Source organism: Nelusetta ayraudi, unplaced genomic scaffold (genome assembly GCF_046127955.1).
Source record: "Nelusetta ayraudi isolate G7.1 ecotype Tasmania unplaced genomic scaffold, CSIRO-AGI_Nayr_v1 ptg000011l, whole genome shotgun sequence".
Taxonomy (NCBI): Eukaryota; Metazoa; Chordata; class Actinopteri; order Tetraodontiformes; family Monacanthidae; genus Nelusetta; species Nelusetta ayraudi.
In genome coordinates, this window is record NW_027466061.1 from 26,734,756 (window position 1) to 26,758,130 (window position 23,375).

General features: G+C 48.9%; 1 protein-coding gene and 2 long non-coding RNA genes across 5 annotated transcripts in view; 1 reads left to right on the forward strand and 2 right to left on the reverse strand.

Moving 5' to 3' along the window:
* The window catches only part of LOC142885628 (zinc finger E-box-binding homeobox 1-like), a 51,147-nt gene extending 36,082 nt beyond the window's left edge, over nt 1–15,065 (reverse strand). Inside the window, exon 1 of one of the 3 annotated variants that reach the window (XM_076022287.1) lies at nt 14,931–15,065. In XM_076022287.1, the coding sequence (XP_075878402.1) occupies nt 14,931–14,988 (58 nt within the window). In that variant the 5' untranslated portion in view covers nt 14,989–15,065. Of the gene's footprint in view, nt 1–13,169; nt 13,449–14,930 lie in introns of those variants that run through there. The other 2 variants (XM_076022286.1, XM_076022288.1) reach the window with 2 other exon arrangements.
* A 982-nt stretch (nt 15,066–16,047) lies between these two features.
* LOC142885630 (uncharacterized) lies at nt 16,048–17,914 on the reverse strand. The gene is made up of 2 exons (XR_012926312.1): nt 17,787–17,914; nt 16,048–16,811 (listed from the first exon to the last, which is right to left on the reverse strand). It is a non-coding gene; the product is annotated as an uncharacterized LOC142885630 (long non-coding RNA).
* On the forward strand, nt 16,685–22,076 carry LOC142885629 (uncharacterized). The gene is made up of 3 exons (XR_012926311.1): nt 16,685–16,800; nt 16,892–16,949; nt 21,854–22,076. It is a non-coding gene; the product is annotated as an uncharacterized LOC142885629 (long non-coding RNA).
* The last annotated feature ends 1,299 nt before the right edge of the window (nt 22,077–23,375 follow it).

Consider the following 23,375-nt stretch of genomic DNA (forward strand, 5'->3'; position numbering starts at 1 on the left):
TGGGACCGCAGACACGCGGCGGCTCCATGACTGGGAGGCAGAGAGCCGGCGAGAGCCTGGAGCAGTCAGATCAAAAGTTCAACGAAAGCGGGAAGCGGGGAGAGCCAGAGGCGAGAGCGCTCGCCGTTTGAATCAAAAGGTTGAGTCTTCGCTGGATTATCTCCGAACGTGGGAACACGGAGGCTCTTACATGATTTTTATTCTTTTTTTTATTTATTTTTTTTTTACTAGCATGTTGTGCACACGCGGATCAAACAAAGGCTCAGCGGCAGCAATCCTCCGCTCACCGCGGCTGTTAGAGCGCCGGCCTGTTTTGAGGGGGATAATAAGACGCTGGCCTGCTCCCTCCCCCCACAGGTGTGTTCGGGGATAACGTCAGAAATAAACAAGTGGAAGCAGCTCTGTCCATTGTGGCTATGAAGGAAAAAAAGGTCTAATCCTAAGCCTGCAGGCGTGCTAAACAAACCCCCCTGATGTATAAGCACACTGCGAGGATATATGCATATGTTTCAGTGTGTGTGTGTGTGTGTGTGTGTGTGTGTGTGTGTGTGTGTGAGAGAGAGAGAGAGCGAGAGAGAGAGAGAGAGAGAGTGTGTGTGTTTATTCAGCCTCACAATGCAGGAGGAGGAGGGGGAGGAGGAGGAGGAGGAGGAGGAGGAGGAGGAGGAGGAAGGGAAGGAAAACACAGGGACCTAACCTTCCCAGTGCCACTCGCTCCTGATTGGCTGGGACTGAAATGTCAAAGAGGCGAGGCGGCGAAGGAACACGGCCCCGGATGTGTCCGAGAAAAGCTGAATGTCAGACAAGTATCTTTAATTACGGCGACTTGCGCCGTGTTTGCGCGGCCGGGTCGGCGTCGCGTCCTCCTCGTCCGGAGGAAATGGACCAAAAACAACAAGGTTGCCCCAAAGACTCCCCAAGAACGCGCCGCCGACACAAAGTGTTATAAATACCGAAAGGAAAACGGCTATTACTTAGAATTACAAGGCGCGGACACTCTGTGGACGGCTGCATTAAGCGAGGGCCTGGCCGGGGGTGCAGCTCTCCCCACCCAAGGTGCACCGTGATATAATTGCGCCAGAGTGATGCAAGCTCACGCCACGGGAGGAAGGGTTTATACCGGGGCCTGCTCGCTGCAGTGGTGTCAGCTGGTATTTATGGGATGTGTAATGGGGGCTGAAGCCCAGGCACACCTGCTCCGCTGGAAGGGGTGTATAAATACACGGCTCACACGGCCATAAAAGCGTATTAACACAGTATATGTATGTAAAAATAAAGAAAGAGATAAATAAAACATATATATATATATATATATATATATATATACATATACATATGTACATTTATATATACATATATACATTGCTAATTGCCGTGTCACTGGTTGGTCTGATGGGGGCAGCACTTACATAAGTGTTAATGTGACATCATCAGGGCGTCACCAATCACAGACGACCACCGGGACGTCAATAAATCAGAGTCAATGCGGCATCTGTTCACATTTTCCGCGACCATACCTACTGGCCAATCAGAAGGAGGCTCGCTAGCCTGACCTTAACCCCGGAGAGGCAGGAGGTTGGGCTTAGTGGCTGGCACGCAGGTGAGCATATGGAGCTGAACCGGGGAGCAGAAAGGTCAACGTGGCGGTCGAGGGGAAGGAGAGAGGGACAATGTTTGCTGCTGGTGTGACAATGACACTCACAGTTGATTGGCTGTCAAGATGTCACCTGTGAGACCAGGACGGCTTCTCTCAATTCAACCGTTTTGACAGAATGCAAATGATTGTTTTGTTTTGTTTTGTTTTGTTTTCTTCGCTTCAATCCCATACGGTGGACTCGCACTCCAAATGTATTCAAATAAATATTCTTATTTACCACATAAAGGAGCGGCTCTGTTGACAATGAGCTTGTTTTGAACTGACCAGAGTCACATCATGGTTGAAAGCGAGCATTCCTCCAGATGTGCGAGTCTCCTCTCTGTGTATTAGAACTTTAAAAAAAAGAAAATCCACATGAAATAATGGGGTCCAGTTCAAATATTGACCCGGTATAAATTTCATCGGTTCAACGGCCCTGAGCGAGTTTTAAATTTCTCTTCCAGCATTAAAAAAAAAAAAAAAAAGGTGCGTCACATTACCCAGGAACAATGAGTCCTTATGATTTAAATTCTCATCACAGAACCGGGCCGATTCTTGTGTTCAAGGGTGGGGGAGGGGGGGGCGGGGCAATTCAGTGGGAGGAAGATTATTAGGTGGTATGCAAGACCACCGTGCATCACCGTGCAACACTATCAATTGCTTTTATTTGTCATGTTACAACGCTGGTTTGCAAATTCTGTCCACCGAGCGCCTGCAGACCACCGGCGGCGGGAAAATACCACACGAAAAGGCGAAAAAATTGAATTCCAAGAAAAGAAAATGCACAAAAATGAAAGATTGTAAAGTCCGCAATAACATTTCCTTGTATTTCTTACAATTCATCACCTCGACGTTGCACGGCAAGTGACTCCTGAGTCGTTTTGGCCGCGGGTTTATGGCTCCTCATCAAAGTATGAAATGAAACATTTAGTATCGGTGCAGAAATCTGCTGGAACGAGATATCGGCTGGGAGCCGAGCCTCCTTCTCCCATTACACACAGTGTGGAGGCAAAAATGAACAGCACATCCGCCAGTTCTGTCACAGTGACACCGCGAAAAAAGGAAAAAGGAAACCTTTGCCAGACCCATTCTGATTCTGCTCCTTGAACGAGTGCAGGAAATTAAAAGTTTCAGAGCTTCCAGAAGATCTCGACGGCTCAGGATCGAGGCAGAAACCTCTGAAACACCTGATCACTCAAAAAAAAAAAAAAAACGTGACTAAAAATCGACCTGCAGACGAGTTATTAGCACAGTCGCGAGTCATTCGGTTCTGGAATGAGAGATCTGCACACTCGGTGATATCTGCGCAGTCAGGTGGTGAGAGAAGTTCCCCAAACATCCCCCACCACCGAGACCAATTACCTCCGAGTGATGATGCGTCACTGAGAGTGACGCCTTCTTTCTTCGACGGTAAACGGGACGGTTGCCTGGAGTCGGATCAAAACCAGGTCAAGTCAACAGATCAAACGCGAGGAGACGCTGAAGGATCCAGTCTCAGTATTTACAGCTGGTGATGCAGGTCGACAGTGTAATTATTGCGACGCGCAAACTAAAGAAATGACAGTAGGATTCCTCGGCTTTTCTGTTTCATTACAGATTTGACTGCTAGAGGTTCCAGCATTGTTGGCCCGTTTGTTTTTTCCCTTCTTCTTCCACAGAAGAGCACAAATTAATCCGAGGCCAGTAACGATGCAGCAGGACACCGACGTCAAACGTCACATCCTCCCCACCCCCCCCGAGTCCCCTCGCTCTCGTGCGGCGCCCGCAGTCAAATCAAACTTCAATCACACATGGCAGCAGAAAACTAATCCGTTCAGAATGTCCCGCAGCGTGACTCTCCTGCGCTGCCAACACCCCGCCGGGAGCCACCGAGGGGCGACGGCGCACACGGCGCACACGGTGCACACGGCTCCGGCGGAAACGTGTTGCTTCGCGCCTGCGGCTCATCACCAAAACCAAACACTGCACTGCCTCAATTAGCAGCTAGCGAGCGAGCGAGCGAGCGGCGGCGGCGCTCCATCCGACCGGTCTCAGGCGCTGTTCCGTCAGGACTCGGCGGCCTCCATTAGCGCCGGTCCGCGGGGACAGGACGGCCTCTGAAGCGCGGCACTCTGGGTAGGAGGAGCGGGGGCCCCGGTGAGCTTCCTAACAGCTTCATCAACGCCACATCCCTGGAGCCACACACACACACACACACACACACACACACACACACACACGAGCGCACATGCACTCTCGCCCCGCACACACAGGCAGACACACAAAACCTCTGGAGGGCCCAATTAGCAGCCATCACCTGTAATTCAATAACAACACTCCCTTTCTTCCCAGCTCCCTCTTTCACTCGAGCGTGAATTCGCTTGCAAGATTTAAATTGGGGCGACTGCTAATGTCTCCGCGCATCAGCAAACAAATCTAAATCTGCTCTGACAGTTTATTTAGGCCCTTTAATAGACCTGCATGTTTTTGTTTGCAAAGCCAGAGGTGTCCTGCGCCACCTCTCCCTCCTCCTCCTCCTCCTCCTCCTCCTCCTCCGCCTCCTTCAGCCCCACCCCTACCACCCCCTCCTCCTCACCTCCCCTGGTGTTGGCTTTTAAAAGCATCATATATCAACCCCTCCGGGCTGCACACGCTGCAAATCAAGTCCGCAGGACGCGGGATGGGTGGAGACGGACGGGGGAGACGAATCCGCCTCTCCCCTCGCCGCTGAGTCCAAGTGTTGCCTTTGTTACTACGCGCTTGCTCAACATCCGGCCTCCGCCAGGGCGCGAGCACAGCCGCGTGGTTTGTGCAACGTCCACCTGTCGTTACGCAAACGACTGGCGTCAACGCGGACAGGTCCACAGAGTCAGAAATGAGTCGGTGGGATCTCGCTAACGCCGTGTCTGGCACCGCGTTTCCATTGCAGTCTTTCGCAAAATAAAAGCGATATTTCAAAAATTTCGAAGGCAATGGCGATTTGCAGGCATTTCCATTGAATGGTGTGAAGCTCAAAAGCCGGAATTCTCTGAAAATCTCGTCCCCGCTCCCTCAGGGGATGATGGGTCAAATGCGGAGGACAAATTTCGCATGCTTCGGGATGTGACAATCACTGGGACTTTAAATGCGAAACAAGTGTTTCCATGGCACTTTTGCGAAACACCTCTATATCAATACGTCTGAAAAACCACCTCGTGAGAGCATAAAAATCTTTTGGCCATATTTGAGAGGTTTTTCTAAGTTTAGGTGTTTCTATTATCAGTTTTTCATTGCGATATTTAGGTTTTGTGCAGTTCTAGGGGTAATGGAACTGCAGCTTGTGACGCCGTTCTTCCATACTGTCAATAGAAAACGCCGTTGCTAAGATGTTTTCAGCCTGGATGTAAACGTGAATGTGAAGCCCAGTTGATTTTGGCGATCGCGGCCTCCTGGAATTGGCCATTAAAATGGAATCTATTGCTAAACACAACATTTGAGTGAAATTGAATTAAGGCCTGGGACCACCCACATATCACTGAAAAAAAAAAAACACCCCAACCCCCCAAATCCCAACAATGCGGGAGTGCCACTCAAAATTCCCACAAAAAGAAAAAAGAATCTCCACACAGCCAAAACACACGGAGCCGCTCGGTTTCTGAACGACGTCTGTGCCTCAGAATATAAAATGGTACGTGCTGTCAGTTTAACGTCGACTGTGATATGTGTGAATACACACAAAGACCTCCCAAAGCTCCACCGCCTGTGGAAAAACAGTAAAAGTCAAAGAAAACAGAATTCCAATAAACGAAAAGAGAGGGGGGGGAAAAAATATGTCTGGAGTTTGTAAGACAAAAAAACTCCCTGAAATGAAAAAAATTGCTGGGATGAGATGGGGACAAATAAATATTTCCCGTCAACAGGTCTTTGTTGCTCGCCCGTATAATATAAAAATCTCTCATCCCATCCGAGCGACTCCCCCTCACGTCCAGACCTGAGACAATAGAAGCAGCTCGGCAGCACAAGAGGAGATTAAATCCCTCTGCTGGGCTTTTAATCTAATTTTGTGCTGCTCTCCCACCTGTCCGGCCCACTCGGGTCTCTGGGGGGTCTTTAGGGAGCACTCGCCCCTCCTAACACACCTGTCCACTGCCTGTGATTAATGTCTCCAGAGACCCGCAGGGGGGTGGGTCGGGCCTCTCGCCTATTGCACTGTTTTGTTTTAACCACAGTATTAAATCAAAAACCCACGTCAGCCTTTTTTCTTTCTTTTTTTTTCCTCTCCATGAAATCAGCGACGGCAGTTATTTGCAGCACGCAATTAAGCTTTTCAGCCAAGGAGGGTGTGTTGCTTCTAACAACGGTGCAAAGTGCAAGTAGCCAAGATGCAGTTCAAAGGAAGCTGGTAACAAGTAACTTTGTTTGTGTTCTTCACTAATTAACATGAAAAAAGTCTCCCTGTGTAACACACTAGCAGCCTCGCCAGCTGTCCAAAATCCCCAAATAAATAGAGAGAACAAGTCGTGTTTAACATTAGAAAGCCGGAACCACAAAATGTTCTAAAATTCAAAATAAAACTTGGAGAGGAGTTGCCTCCGGTTATTTTTTTCCCAACTTTGCGTCTCGCTACCGGGGATCCGTTTTTTGTCTAAGAAGGACTTTGAAAAGTTGACTCGTTTTTTTGGTTCTTCCGCGTCTCCGTCCCTCTGCGCATCACGTTTCCTTCCGTCTCTGCTTTGCCTCAACCTGTTTCATCTTCTTTACCTCTGAGATGTGTCCCATTTCTTTCTTGTTTCTTTCTTTCTTTCTTTCTTTAATGGGAGTGAATTAAAAACAAGTCACCTATGACTGGGAGGCAGCGGCGTGGCACTCGAGCAGTGAGAGATCTGCGCCGTTCCGTCCCTGAATCTTTGGGTGGCTTGCGGAGCCCCGGAGGCTGGCGGCAGCTTGGGACGGAGGCTTTTTTATTTTTTTTTTCCCCCACCAATTCCCTTTTGAGCTTTGAGGATCTCTCTCTCTCTCTCTCTGTCTCTCCCTCTCGCTCTCTCTCGCTCTCTCTCTCTCTCTCTCTCTCTCTCTCCCCCTCTCTCCACTGTTCTGTTTCTCAAGCGGTGGGAGAGAGAGAGAGAGAGAAAAAAAAAAAAAGGGAGAATGGAGGATGGCAGGATATGCAAATTGGGCGACAACCAAAGGAGAAGGAGTTTCCCATCGGCTGAGTGTGAAAGAGCATTCCCCCTCTCCCACACACACACACAAGACTTTGAATGGGACTCTTTCTTTTGACAAACAGTGGCCGGCGCACACACACGCTCACACGGTCACACAAAAAGCACGCGGATAAAAGTTTTGACGGGGGGAAAAAAAGAAAATTGTGAAAATAATCGCTTGGAGTTTCACATTTTCACAGTAAAGTGGCTCCTCAGTCCGCAGGCTGCCCACAATGACAATATTTTTCTGGAAATAAAAATGATTTTAAGCTTTAAACTGTTGATAGTCGGCTAAAAGGCGTGAAGCGCGGCGGCGCCTCGGGACCCTCGTCTGCAGGAAGACGCAGCGAGAGAACGGAGAGGATTTCAGGGATTGTAGCCAATTGGCCAATTTGTGATTAGAATTCATGACGTCACAGTTTATTCTGCAAAACCTGCCTCCGCCCAACATCTTGCACAACAGCTGTTTCCGAAAAGACTGAAGGCACCTCAGGCCAGGGCAAAAAACTTTTCCTCTTTTGTTTTATTCGCTGACATTCCGCAAAACGAGCATTAAAAGGCTTCATGGAAACCCGACAAGTGCGGCAGATTAAAGTTGCAGCCGCTCGGGGAGCCTCTCCACCGCATGAATATTCACCGGGCTTAATGAGGAGCGGTAAGCAGGTTGCTGGCGGAGGCCTTTCTGCGCTCACCTTTAAGAAGACGTTTGGCACTTCCTCTGAGATTTGACGCACCGCTGACACAGGAGGGGAGAAGGGGGCGGGCGGGCGGGGGGGGGGGGGGATTTCACTTCTGGTTTTTACGTTTCAGCTTTGCCGAGGAGCGTAGGTGGCAGCAGCGAGAGAACTCAGTCATCGCGGCATCAATTCGGGACGGCATTGTGAGCGGGGATGAGGTGGCGTCGCTATAATCTCATTTTAATTTAACACGGCAGTCTGCGCGGAAAATGGACCCTTTTCTACCGCACTCTTAAGAGCCACACTCTTCACACAGCGCAACTTGGACAGCCTTCAAATCAAATGAGCATTTGGAGTTTTGACACTGCTGGAAGAAGCCAATCGTTCACGCTGCAGGGACGTTGAAAAAGGCTTTCGCGTTTGTTGCCCATCACGGCTTAAAGGTCCCGCCAAGTGTAACATTTGCGCTGCTGCTGTGTGTCAATGCTGATCTACCGGTGAAGTGAAATGAGAGCGGTCCGGGGAGCACGGAAAACAAAGTGTGCTGAAATGAGCTCTTTTGTGATGTCATTAGGGGCACTCGTTCCTCACTGACACCTCTCCCAGGTGCGTCCCCACACCTGCAACCTGGTGGTGGCTGTGTCCTCTGAGGCTGTGTCCTTTTCTATCCCCTTCAAATATGTAGATAGTATATAGATATGTAGAAGGTCCAAGAGGGCTCCAGTTTTAGCAGGAGGCTTTAAACAGAGGGCTAAATATGCTGTCAGAGGTTTGTGTACAATTACTGGTGAGGAGCTGCTTCACCAAAGTCTGAGATTTAAAAAAAAATATGTGTCTATAATATACATACATATATAAATACACATGTGCACACAAAGAGAGGGAGCGATCTCCTAATGGACATTAATAGGAGTGTTAAAAGAAGTCAGTCCTTCAAGGCTCCAACCCTGACTTGATTTCTGCTTCTTCCCTCTAAACTGCTGCAGATATACACAAACACAGCTCTTTCTCAGCACATGGACTGAGTCCAAACAGCGACTCTGTCCTCACATGTGCTTTCTGGGGGTTACCAAGCTCCAGGGGGCTGCTCCACTGACCTCTGACCTCTGCATCGGGGAGGGGAGGGAAGGAGAAGAGGGCCGGGGGCGGGGCTGCACTCGGCAGGGAGGGCTGCCTTCCATCATCCCAGGCGGCAACGCTCGAGATGCAAAGCAACAGACCTCTGGTTTCATAAGTCACACTTGTTGAGCCGTGCAGGTTTCATTGTGTGTGTGCGTGTGTGTGTGTGTGTGTGTGTGTCGCCTCAGACGTGCACCGCTGCCTGGATGACATCACCAGCTGCTCTCGGTTTGGTCGGCTCACTCTACAACCTTCCGCCTCCGCCGAAAATAGTTCTCGCGTTGTCGAGCGAGCAAATTCACACCTACATAACAACAGGTGGCGCAGGAGGTAGAGCGGTGGGAGGTGTGGGGCGGCGTGGGGGGGGGTAGTCGAATCACATGACCGGGACCAGCTCACTGAGTATAAGGTTGAGTGAATCACATGACTCCACATGAAGAAAAGTGCAACTGTTTTCCTGCAGCAATGAATCCACTGTCTGCTCCTTTCACTCCAACACCTCTGACTGTTTCAACTCTGCGGTCCAGCGGCACTGAGTCATCCTCCTGGACCGGCAAGATGTCTCTATAATCTTGAATTGAAATGCAACAACATCAGTGGTCTCCCCTCACTGGCTCACAACCACGTTAATGCATGGAAATCCAAACAAGCAGGCCTGTGTTGTTATGCAAAGCCGAGGGGGAAAGTAGCAGTTTCCCACCTTGATGCCACCACACACACACACACACACACACACACACACACACACACACACACACACACACACACACACGCACACGCACACGCACACATGCATGCACACGCACACACACACTACTCAATTAGTCACAGAAGCAGCATCAGTAGCCCTGGTGCACCCTCCCCCTCCGCGCCATAAAAGGTGGAGGGAGGGGTTAATGCTGACTTGCTGAAGACATCCTGTTGTGCTTTGTCATGCCACTGGCCCATTTGTGCAAGGGAACAACACACACTCTCGCGCACACACACACACACACACACACACACACACACACACACACACACAACCCCAAGCTGTTTTGAACAAGGCGAAAGTAACATTGATGACCAACATGGCTGTTAATCAGCAGCAGCAGCAGCAGCAGCAGCAGTAGCAGAATCCCATCACAGGGGAAGCTAAACAGCTAAACAGCATCGTCAGGCTAGTACATTGGGGTTAAAAGGCAGGTTTGCACCAAGAATCCTTCCTTGAACTGAGAACAGAACATGCACTAAGACAAGAGACAAATCTGCAATGTACAATTTTCAATTACGCCTTTAAGCTGCACAAACATTTCAGAGAGAATTTTTTTCATATTTTTAGAGAACGCAATTTTTGACCCACTGTTGACAGCCACCTGTTAAGACTGATGCTTGGTGTTGGACCTCCCGCATTTGGAAGGTGTAAAAGAACAAGGTGGTCTCAGAGGGCGGAGCCAACACCTGGCTGGGGGTGTTGACACCAACCTGGGAGAAGTAACAGTGGGCTACCAGAGCCCAATAATAAAAAGGGACTCGTGACACAAATGTCTACTTATGATAGGAGAGGCAGGGCGGTGAACATGTTGATTTCTTCCTGAGATGAGAGTCACCTGAAAACCACGTGCCGTGTTTTAACATCTGTGAACGAGGTCCGAACACACAGCAGGTAAACACAGCAGCAAGAGGCGAGAAGATGACGTCAGAAGTCGAGCAGTTAAGCAGCCTCAGCAGCGGCGGAGGGAAGACGGAGGCGCCGGAGCGGAGAAGGAGGCTCGGCGACTGATCCGCTCATCAAACGGCAGCCAGGTGATCAAAGAGACTCTCACAAACGTGACAACGGGACTCCTTTAACAACACGGGAGCGTCTCCGCTAAAGTTCCCTTTCCTCTGATCTGGAGTACGGCTTCAATAAAACAGCAGTTCCTCTGTATGATCGAGGGACTCGTGACACGCCGAGGCTCTTTTCGCCGCCGCCGGAAGACGTTCCTCAAAACTTTTTCGCCGCCTGAAAATCAAACCGCACCTCTTTGAAAGGTGCAGGAGGAAGGAGCAAGGGCGAGCTGGAGCGGCAGCAAAATAAATTTTTAAAAAAAACGGCGAAACGACGCGAAGTCGATACGGCACAGAACGGATTCTGCAGTGAAGCTGCGCGCGCAGTCTGCAAAGCGCACGCTTCAAATCACACAACTGCCCATGACTCATGATTTCTGTGTCCGGGAGTAGAAAAAGACTGCCGGCTGAATAAACGTCCCGACGTCGGTGCATGAAAAGGCGTTGTCGGCCTTTGCAAATTAGTGGCGTCATCCATCCTACTTTTTATACCTCGGGGAAGGCCGCAGTCAAACCACAAGCAGAGGCTGCAGAGGAGCAGGGCGGCAGGCAGACGGCTGGAGCCCTGAGCGCTCGGAGCGGGCCGAGCGTTTGGGAGTAGGCCACCGTGTTTATCCTGTCTAGGTATGTTAACACCAGGCCGCATTCCTCCAGTCCCTAAATTGCAGCGTTAAGATTACAGCCCGGCCCGAGAGCACACTCGTACGCGCACAAACGGCAGGCTCTTTACAAGGCCGAGCAAAGGTGTCGGCATGACGGAGCCGGAGTGGCAGCAGGTACGGAAAAAATGCGCAGCAGATAAAAGATGACGGCGCCGGAGAGACGAGTTGGAAACACGGCCGCTTCCAGGAGGGCCGGGTTCGAGAATGTTCCTGCGCTGACGGCACGAGAAAATGAGTCAGAACCGCAGTGAGCCCGAATCACGAGGTTTAAAAAGCTCTGTCTTGTTGTTTGTATGCAGAGGAGTGGAAATAAAGGCCCATCAAGGACAGTGTGAGCGCGACACAGGAGCTGTTGTTCACTTCCTGCCTTTTCTGCACAAGTTTTTAAACCAAACGTGCTTTTTCTGTTCGTTGATGAACACTGAGGTGCGGAGTTTTCCGTCCTATTTTTACCACGCAAGCAAACAAGAAAAAACTTGAAGACGCTGCCGTTATGTCATCCTGCGCTTTGAAGAGTGTGATCAAGATCTCACCAAATGATAATTATCTCATCACGATTTGCCATCAAACAATGTATTTCATTTAAAGCTATGAAGTGTAAGACAAGAAGAACAAACAAACTGCAAAAGGTCCCATATCCTACCCGTTTCTCAGACTGGACAAATAATCTGGTTTCAAATTGGCTGCTATTTCACCGGCATAAAAATAGCACAGCTGACTTGATGATATAATATAACGATTATTAGGGAGGGTGATGAAAAGCATGTTAGCAAGGGGACAAAAACAACACCTATTTAGAATATATCAAGAATCAGGGCCCCCTTGTGACTTTACAAAGGGGTGATTTTCTTTTTTAGCAAATAAAGGATGAACTTTTCTTGTTTCTGGGGAGTTCACTGACACGATAAGGGACTGCCTTCAAAATGCCACGGTCAAACTGGCATTCAAACAATCAACAACACCACTCGGGCGGCCATGTGGCGGAAGATTCTTCACATTTATACAGAACCGCTAAACAAAACAGGCTGCATTCACGGACCGCAGTCAGTCTCGCTAATTAACATCAATGTCAAAAAGCACAAATCAAAGCCCCCGCGTGGCTGCTCGCGGCAGCTGCTGCTGCTGCTGCTGCTGTGTTGACAGGCTGGTGGAGGTCGCGGGACATTAGCACCCGGGCTAAGCACAGTCATGTGGAAGGCAGAACTGTTGCGAATGCGCCTTTAAACTGCTGCAGGCAGCTCTGGCAAGGCTGTGCAATCGAGCGCCGATGGGCAGATGGCGACGGCGCGCAGTGGATCAAGGTACCTCGTTTTTGTGTTGTTTTTTTTTTGCCATCTTGATTGTGCGCAAGGACGAGGACGCGTTGCATCGTCCTTATAATCTAATTTCACGGTGATTTTTTTTTATTTTTATTTTTATTTATTTTTTTACAACATTGCACTTTTTCTCAAGTTGCGCTCACGTCACAGAAAAAAAAATCGACTTAAAAAAAAAATACACCTTTATAGGTGTTGCATCACCTTGCGTACCTGGCTGTCTCCCATCCACGGGGCACACACACACACACACACACACACACACACACACACACACACACACACACACTGCAACCCCGCCTTCACTGCAGTGATGGTACTGACCGCCATTCCTCTCCGCGCACGAATCAGCGCCAACACAATGGACGCGGAGGAAGGCTGTAACAACATGCACCGGGCGCACTTATTCACGGCAGACGGCTTCGTGGAGTCACGTCCACCTTGAGCCCGTCCGTGTATCATCATATCCTGTGCGCACGCACACGCATATACATACACACACACACACGCGCACACAGCTGTTTGAAGCACTCAAGCGAAGCGGGCAGACTGCACGCATAAAAAAGGTGTGGAGTAAAGATTTAAAAAAAAAATAAATAAATAAATAACACACACAAACATGCACAAGTGGGGCAGAAAATGCGTGTCGATGAGATAAATCCCGCGAGAATGAAGGGAGGGCGAGCATCCATCGTAGGCTGGCATGGGGGGTGGCGTGAAAGAAGGGGAGGAAACTACCAAATAAAAGAGAGAGAGAGAGAGAGAGAGTGAGAGAACCGCGTCTCTACCTGCACACGTTGACATTTGGAGCGGTTTTTTTCCTTCCCGACGCGAAACACGGAGGCTTTTTTTGTTCTTTTCAAGGTGAAGACGGCGATCGCGTCTGGTTCCGGGCACCGTCGAGAGCCGCAGGTGTTTTAATTCCCGTCTATTTCTAGGCCATTTGTCAAGCCCGTTATCCGCGTTCAGGTAAACATGATGACGGTGAGGATGATGATGGTGGCGGTGGCTCCTGTACGGACGCGCACGGTCACCGTCGTGTCGTCAGCAGGCAGGAGGGAGGATTTTTTTTTTTTTTCTTTTTGAAAAAATAAAATAAAAGGTGCTTTCCTGCCCCTCGGCTCTCCTGCACACGTTACGCCTTGCAGTTAATATACGTATATAAATAAATATATATTTAAAAAAAAAATGTGTTTACCTTTTTATTGGCTGACGGGATACCGAGAGGGGTGAGTACAGGTAAGGAACCGACCAATCAGGGGCTCCGGTGGGTTGTGCAAATTTGAGGACGCTAAATCAAACCCGTCTATTTTTACACGCGTTCTAACAGGTGGATTTAAACGCGCACTCACGCCACACACAGAAAAAAGTACTTCAAAACACAAACTCCGGCTATATTTCCCCGACACTCCCTTTTTGAAGAATAAAAGGAGCCAGAACAGCGCTGCGTCGTTCAAACCAAATCCGATCCTTGCACCGCCGAATAGACGGAGGCGACGTGAAACCGGGGCGCAAAGTGTCGAAAGGAACGACGCCCGCAGAAAAGAACCGCAAAACACGCGGCCGAGAGTAAAAGCGTGACTTTTTCTAGGCGAGGCTGGTGCTGCGCCTCACGGGGGAGACGCTCAAGTTTAGCAAAAAAAAAAAAAAAAAAAAAAAAATGTTGCGGAAGACAGACGTCTCGCTCTTACCTCAACCTCTAGAGCCGGAGCAGACAGGCTTTCTGATCAAATAAACACCCCGTGCCCTCACCATAAACACGCCAAATCCTACGCACACAAAAAATACACACACACACACACACATACACACGAAAAAAAAAAAAAAATCCGCATGCACTCCCCTTCGCGCAAGCACGATCCACCCTCCCCTCTCCTCCCTCCCTCCCCATCCGGCCATCAGCGCAGGGCAGATAAAGTTAAAATATTCTCTTGAAAACAACAGACGACAAAGTGCGCCGATCGGGGCGCCGAGGGGGGGAAAAAAGCTTCGAGTTTCCCCGGCAGCACACCGAACACGGAACACAATTCATAAAAGTCAAACTAGCAGGACTGTGTTCGAAACGGGCCACGTTGTTTGCGCTGCGAGGAAGGAGAAGAAGAAAAAAGCTCCGCAAACCTGCCGTCAAGTGTCGCTACAGGCAGGGAGGAGGCGCAGAAGGAGGAGGGCTGGGAGAAAAAAAGTCGTCGGCAGGGACGAAAAAGTCGTGTGAAAGAGTGTGGAAAGTGAGATTAAAGTGGCGAGGCGATCGCCGAGCGCTCCCCCCCAACATCGCGGGGCGGATAACGGTCCGGCCAGGCGGCCGCGGTGCGGCGCAGCGCGCCGCTAGGCGGAGGGAGAGCAGGCAGCCCAGCCAGGTATAACGGTACAGCGGCCAGCAGCCGCACTGGGACAGCAGCAACTCCTCGGAAACGTGCTCGCACTCCACTCGCGTCGCGTCTGAGGGCAAGTTCGCCCACTTGACGCGGGGACAGTGGGTCCGAGGCGACGGAGGAGCTTCGCTTCGGCGGGGGGGGAGGTGGCGGGTGGAGAACCGGGGAGACACTTACCGTTACTCCGCTTCGGGTTCGCCTGCTTTCTGCGCTTACACCTGGGGCCATCCGCCATGATCCTCTCGCTGAGTGTGAAGCGCTGCCGCTCGCCTGTTACCTCCCTCTCCTCCCTCCCTCCCTCCTCCTGCTGCCTCACCCCAGCCAGCCTCACCCCTCCCTCATCACCGTCACCCCCCCCCTCCGTCCCTCAGCTTTACGACAGACACCTTCTCACCCCTCCCTCCCTCCCTCCCTCCAGAGCAGAAAGGGGAGGGGAGAAAAAAAAAACACCTGGTTTGCGACACACGGGATCGGGTTTACGGCAACACCTTCTGAAAAACACCTCAGCACACGGCCCCTCCTACTGGCCGCGCATTGGTGTGTTTCTCCGAACTCCTGCTGCTCCTGTTGACTGCCGGGGGGCGGGAGATGTATCACTGGCTACTTCACAATGATTACTATTAATATTAGTGGTATGTATAGATATATAAAAAGCTGACAAAGTGATCAGAAGTAAATTTAAAAGGGCAGCTGACTGAGTTAGCAGGCTTTGCTGTGCTACTTTCTTTCACTCTCAGAGGTCAACAACTTTATTTCATGGCTTCAGTTATGTTTTGCTTTTTGTGTATGAAATATCAATATTATATATCGAGCCACCTGGCAACGTGTCGGCTGCTTTAATGTGGTGCACGATGCAACTTTTTAAGATACATTAAAGCATCATTCTAATTAAGCAATTCAGTTCCACGATGCATTTGCCCATTTATGTGCTGACTGGGGCAGAAAATGTCATGCTGTTTGGAATCATGCTGTTTGGAATCATGCAGGAGTGCAGGAGCTATACTAGTTTATGGAACAGACTGTTGCATACGCTTTGCTTCTGCAAGATAAAGTAACTGGAGAAGCATTTACACACATCTTGATCTTAATTCAATAAAGGACTAAGAAAAAGTGGCACAGCTTATCACATTTTTATTTGATTACGAAAGATAAAATACCCCAAATTATCCAAATATTATGGTTAGTAATATTTATATTATATGACATGAAAATAATTATTTTGCAAGTGTAAACTTTGAAAACATTAACATCACACTCGTATTTGTCTTTTTTTTTAAATTAATAATAATAATAATAATAATAAAAGTGTCTAAAACAACAATACAAAACATTTGTAGTCATAATATAGCACATAAGCTAATGCAACATATTTGTCGCTTAGAGCAACAACAAGGAAGAGCTGAGTCCAAAGATAAATGTCTTGCACAAACACTGCACTCAGGTTTGTCCTGGGCTTGGACAAAAGTTCACAGCGGGTCAGACGAGAGTTCTCCATAGTTCTGTCGATCTATTCTTGTACCTGCCGACGATCAGGTTTCCAGTTCGGGCACACGAGGAGGACTCTCCTGGATGAGATCCTCGGTCGACGCCAGGAGGGGGAAAGGAAATTAGAGTCGACAGTTTTAATTTGAAAAAATAAAATAAAATGAGCACGATTCCAAATAGGGCAAACTGTTATTTTAGCTTGTTGTGTTTGTTGATACAACACTGTTGTCTCCTGCTGTATTTACAGTATAATCCAAATGACTAAGTTTGTTTACTACTACACATAGAAATTTTTTTTTTTTTTTATGTTTTAATCTGCATGTATGAATTTGAAGATGAAGGTGTGAAATCAAAGATATCTGATGATAGAAATTCAGTAGAGTATATTGAATTGACACTGAACCACTTTTAGCCACTTCTACTTTTCCTTCTTTTAGCAGAAAGGTAAAAGTTGTGACCTTACAATGACCAGCACCTGCACCTCCGCATCAGCCAGACCTGGAACTGAATCTCCTGTGGCTGCAGTATCTTCCTGACCAGCTACATCACAACATCTCTGCAGGTATCAGCCGCCTGCAATGGGGAAAAGGAAATGGATTCCATTATTTGATGCTAATTTGGCATTGGCATGAATATTTGGGGCTCTCCTGCAGGATTATCCTTCCTGGTGAGCGGCGAGCCAATCAGTGGCCAGCATTGTTCTTTGAAGAGGTGAGCCCTCGGGCCGGCGGCCTCTTTATTCCTTCCTCAGCACTTTCCTTTGTCACGAGTCAGGTAGGGGTCTACTTCGTTGAATCCACGGATCTGACAGGGACTAAGAGGGAATTTAACCCCTGGACGGATTAGTGATGGTGCTTTGCACCGGCCGTTTACACAGGGCCAAGGTTCTCTGCTGTAAGCTGGAGAACACAGTGACCCTTAAATTAATGTAATGTTTTTCAAAGGGTGATTCCCATAACATATTTTTCTTGTCTGTTGTGTTGCGTCAGAGTGCGTTCCCTTTCTAGTTAGATGTAATGAATAAATAACGTTAAATGATTCATTTAGACGCAACTTGCCTTTTGTAGTTCAGAGGAAATATTTCTGCAGTCCCCCAAAAATTGAGTTTCACTAATTGGCTGAGATTTGCTGTTTCTTTGAATCACCGCTGCGATTGGCCTTTAAGCCTTTAGATATTATCTTGTGGTCATCATCAGCACTTTAAATGTTTTTCCATCTAAAGAAAGACAATATGAGGTGAAGGTGAGGGAGTGAGCATGAAAAAGGAATTGAGTTCAACATTTATTGAGTATTTCTCACAGTCTTTTGCACACAAACTGCAGCACGTGGACACACAGAGAAGGAAATCATCAGGGAACATTTTTTACCTCCTTCGCGGGCGTGAGTCGCGATGGCACGATTCTGTTCACGTAATAAAAAGGTACGGAGATATTACACACCAGTGGCAGTTGCAGCAGTAGTAGTAGGTGGCAGTATAAAGCACATTTCAAAAGCACCAGGCACCGCCCCCCCACCCCACCCCACTCCCCCCAAGGGTGCCGCAATCACCATAATAGTACCACGACGATGACAAAAGGCAACAACCTAATTAGCATGTGTCCTAAAAAGAGACAGATGCAGGTAGCGGCTTCCAGGAGTCGTCCTGTTTACCGCGGCGAACACTCGTTCCACACTCGTGCACACATTTGTTTCAGCACACTGGTCAAGTCGACACAAACAGGACCGTTTGATCGCCCACTGCTCGCTCAACTTATGTCATCCACGAGTCTTTACGCGCCGCTTGACCCCCTCTTGCCCCCCCCTCCCGTGTTTGTTTTACATGTTGACACTCAGCCTCTGAGACGAGCCGGCGGTATTTATGCGGCGCAGCTCAGTCTCCGATATGCTAATCTCGCCAAACACGTGACATAACCGGCAAACAAATCAATTCATTTCTGCGAGCCGGAGAGCGACTCTGTAGGCCGACGGGATGAATAATGTCATTTTCTGCGTGGGGATGAGTAACGCGGGCGCAAATCACTGGTGGGGCCGAGTGGCTGGGGAGCTCATCAGGCTCCTCCGTCTGCAGCGGAGAGAGAGCGTCCTATTAATGATACGCTGCGAAGGCGGCAGAGACGCGCGGCATTAAAGAGGACAAGGGAGGGCACGAACCCTAGAATTAAGGAAACTCTCGGCTGGGAAATATTTTCCTCATGACAAGGTTAATTACAGGGTTAGTCTGTGGCTTCCTCCACTGTTTTAACCTGGCATGGAAACATCTCAACCCTCTAATAGGAGGACATTGACTCTCCGGAGGCCGCTCGGTTGTTACGGCGACCGAGGCGCCTGCAAGGCACGCTCACCGTGTTCCCTATCACCTGAGGTACAGTGTTATTGATTAGCCATTGATCGAGACGGTCGGACCCAAAAGATTTGGATTTCCATTGGATCCTGTTACCTGAGATAAGCGCTGCTGTTTGACAGGATAAAGTCTAGAGGGGCTGTTTTGACTGCACACAGGTAAGCCAGGGGTCACTTGGCCGAGCACGCACTCAGGTGTGTGTTTGCTGTTTCGTAAAATTGTGTGTGTGTGTGTGTGTGTGTGTGTGTGTGTGTGTGTGTGTGTGTGTGTGTGTGTGGGTGGGTGGGTGTGTGGGAACAGTCGAAAGCACACAGGAAAAGCAGACTGCAATGGAGAATCACATCAGCAGGGAAAGAAAGGGCTACGTTCTGAGCTCTCAGCGCAGCTGCACTGCTGCTCTGTGGAAAAACCTCCAGCGTTTCAGAGTGTTCAGGACACCACATCAGTGATCTGAAGGGGGTTTTCCTTATTAAAGGACAAGCAAATAACCACTCCACCAGTGGTTGAGTCTCAGGACTCACATTTTGTCTTCATCATGAAGTGGCGACCTAATTTTTTTTGCCACAGCACCAAATTTATTCCAAAAAAATGAAGTCCACTTTCTATTGTCTTTATTAAATAAATTATTGAACTTATTGAATTGAGTTGTGTGTCCTGCAAAATAAATGCCCAAGATTCTCTCTCTCTCTCTCTCTCTCTCTCTCTCTCTCTCTCTCTCTCTCTCTCTCTCTCTCTCTCTCTCTAACTGCCCAGAAATCCACGACCCAATCAAAACAGCTCCGCGACACACTTTTGGGCCCCGGCCCCCCAATTGATAAACACTGGTTTAGTCAACCTCCGCCCCTCGCACCAGTTGGAGGCTTTTATCAGAGCTACCAACAATAGACTCGATTTGTAGTGCGAAAAAAAAAAAAACAATCTGATTGACCACAGGTAGAAAGTTTGCCATCTTTTGTAGACTGAAGTGTGAAAACAATTCCACGTCACATCCCGTCTGTCACACAGTCCCTCGTAACTGATTGAATCACTTTGACTGATGTACGTGAATGCAGAAAGCAAATGATCAGCAGCCTATTTTGTACGGCTGCGGGGCTTCCAGGCTTCATGCTTCTCTCACATCTTTCAGTCTCCGCCGTTGATAAGAAGCGGTTGATGCAGGGTCTTAAATAAATCACATTAGGTAAAAAAAAAAAAAAAAAGAAAACGTCTGATCTGCTTTACATTCAAACAAGCACGCACGCGCACGCGCACGCACACACACACACACACACACACACACACACACACACACACACGGGGTTCAGCCTCCAAATTCATAAACACCTCTCTCCGGACTGCCCCCTCCCAGCCTCGTCTGGGTCTCTCTGGAAAAACATTCATTTCCTGCGGGGCGACCGTCCGCCTCCTCCTCCGCGTCACGCCGGGGATCAATAGAGCCACGTCCACCTCAGGTGATGTGTGCGGCGATAACCCGGCCTGTTTGCTCGCTCGCGCCGCTGATAATGGCGAGCCTTTATCAGCCGCCGGAGTGACTCACGCGCAGGAGCAGCTGATGTCATTTTGCATCATGTCTGCAACCAACGTGTGCCGCGCTCGTTATACATGCGTGTGCATTTTCACTGCACGGCTCTCTGCTCGTGTGTGTGTCTGTGTCTGTGCGTGTGCGTGCGTGCGTGTGTGTGTGTGTGTGTGTGTGTGTGTGTGTGTGTGTGTGTGTGTGTGTGTGTGTCCTGGGGCGCTGCCTGCTGTTGGAGCCCATACCTGGAGGCTGACCTCATTTGCTGCGGCCCCGGACACATGGGAGTCACATGACCGAGCCAGCCTGACTCCTTGAGGAATAAATGAGTCCCTTTTATAAATTCTGCAGACCTTTTTTTTTTTTTTCCTTGCAATGACCATAACAAAATGATTTCTATTTAAATGCCGAACAGCGGGGGTGCTTCGCAACGCAAATTGGGGTTTGGAGAGAATTTGCAGTAGCGGCGTAAAATAGCTTTAATTTTTAAAAAAGGCACGTTTAAAGTGGCTCGTTGCAACATCTTCCTTCGAGACACGGGACGGTTTTGAAGACAGTCCCGAATTTCACAGCATGAAAACGTCCCTTTTAGCATTTTGCTCTTTTACCCTTCTGTTTTGCTTGTCACACAAAGGAGAGTTTGGCAGGTTGCTCTCTCACAAGCCGTTGACCGCGTCCAATCGCTGTTATGTGGCTGTTTATCGGGAGCAGGAAGCGCTCTACGCTTTCACTTCCTGCCATAAGCGTCATGGTGCCCGATTTTTTTTTTTGCTGAATTCCTCCTTTCAATAAGGCCGCTTCCCATAAGCTCAGTGAGTCCAATGGGAACCTGGTGCTGGGACCAGCCAGTCTCTCTGATGTGCCCGCTTTTAATGTGACCGACAGGCAGTTTGTCAAATCAACCTCAGTTTTAGAGGTCCAGCTCGGGCCTTTGCGAGTGTTTTCCATGGGCTGTTTCCCCCGACACGAACTCACGTCAAAACACCCTGCACAGATTGGAGAAACACTCCACCTGTCGTCTCGGGTTAAAATCCCACCTGAGCGTCTTGAAACTCCAAACTTGACTTTTATTCTGAGGACAAAATCTTCTCCATCCGCGCAAAAGCAACACTAAAATCACTTATTGCCCCTTGCATTCCGAGCAGCGAGACGGAAGCAACACCTCGTCTCCTCCGTCAGGCGGCCAACAAAAGGAAGACCCGTGCAAGCCCCGCCCCTTTCCCACAGGATGTTTCAGCTGTGTGACACACACACACATCAGGTGGTGCATCCTACTTCCAGCCCCACCTCGGAGCTTTGGAAACACATACACACACACGCGTCTGTGTACAAAGCACCGCTGTCAGCACTTTAATGGCTGTGGCTTGTGTGTGTGTGTGTGTGTGTGTGTGTGTGTGTGTGTGTGTGTGTGTGTGTGTGTGTGTGTGTGTGTGTGTGTGTTGTGTTCGTGTCCACAGATTTCCTGCAGGAGTGCGTTCTCCCACAAGCTCTGCAGGCATCACGCGCATGAGGATTAAAATATTCTGTCCGTGTACACTTTGGTCGTAAAAAAAAAAAGGAAGAAAAAAAAAAACACCAAACGCGGCAAAACGCTGGAACACCTGTGCGATGTGTGCGTCTAAAGAGTTGTTTCAGTGCGAAAGAATTACGGCTCTAAAAACAGCTGACGTCTTGTTTTTTTTTTCGACACTAAAGCGCTTCATTCCTTTTTTTTTGTTTTGCCTCTAACTCCTGTTATTCCTCTTTTCTTTTTATTAGTATGATGTGATATTTCTCTTCTCCCCATCCCCGCCGCTCTGACATCCCATCAGCGGTGACCTCACCCCGCTTCAGCCCCGAGTGCCTGATGGGTAAAGAAGCCGAGCTCTGCGTCAAGGAGCCGTGTGACTCATCCCGCTTGATGTTATTCAAGATGAAAGTCAAAGACTCCGCCGCTTGTCGGGATTTCGCGAGTATCTGGAGGGCAACGTGGGGGAGGGGGGGGGAAAAAAGACGAGCGAATAAAGAGCGAAAGCGCACATTTAATTCATGAACCAGGTGATTATTCAGATTATGGGGGACCACGTCAAAGCTACAGACTCACACAACGCCAGACGAATCTCGGAACGTCGCCGAGCTCTTCGGTGGGATCCTTGAACTTTGCAAAGCGAGATCTCACTGATCCGTCTTGAAAGCTGCCATCTGGATCTTTTTTTTTGAGTACCGACCCGACATGAAGCCTAAAATAAAGTGTTTTTTTTTTTTTTTTTTAGTTCCTGCTGTCCAGTGTGCAGATTAGCTTTAAACTAATCCCAAAACGCTACGTCCCGCCACTCCCAGCGCATCGTGAACCCGCAGGCTGGCGTATCATTTAATGGCGGCAACACAAGTCGGGTCCCGTCCTCAGATCAGCACCGACCGTCCACCCTCGGCTCATCTTTCACTTTTTGACACTAATTGCACTTTGTCTGGATCAGGCCGCCCCGCTGCATTTTCTTTGCTCTGCACTAAATCTGCTCTGACAGTCGGCCATCAGCGCGGCGAGGAGGCCTCATATCTCACACGTCACACTTGCGTCCGTCTTGATGTGATAAAAGACAAAAATGTAATATTCAAACACTGCTTTTTTTTTTTTTTACTCCTCTCTCCACCTGCCATCCATCCCGAACCTCCTCCTGTTCTCCCAAACTTCAGAGCCGCTCCCCACTCCGGAACTTTGGTGGAAGCAACGGTGGTGGGGGCTTTCAGTGCCTCACGGTTGCTAAGGAGTTTTCCTTTCAAAATAAAAGACCCTGAACTTCTCTGAACATCCGTCTAGCGCGTTTCTTCCATGTTGTTGTGACTGCTGTGGGATTAATGCAGAAGATCACCTTCTGCTCTGACGCAACATCATTGGTGACTTACTCAGCAATAAATCGACCAGTGGCATCACTGATCCATCCAAAATTATTTCATCCATAGATGCATTTTTCAGTCCTTCGTGTAGCTGCATTTTCGCATATACGGTCGAAGGCTGTGTCACTCAAAGCGGCACAAATGTAATAATCTGTTTCCAGACATGGAAACTATAGAGCCTCACCCCAAGACAGGCATTGGCTCTGTCCTCTGAGACCGCCTTCTCTTTTCTCCCATTCCTAATATGCTTAAACAGATGGCTGTAAATAAAGGGCTAAATACATTTGATATGATTTTTAGTGTAACTGATGTGCAGCTTCCCCCTCTGGAAGGTCATGAAAAACAAAGACCTGGATAAAGGTCTAATGTCAGACCTTTTAAGGAACATACAGTACTTTACATACAC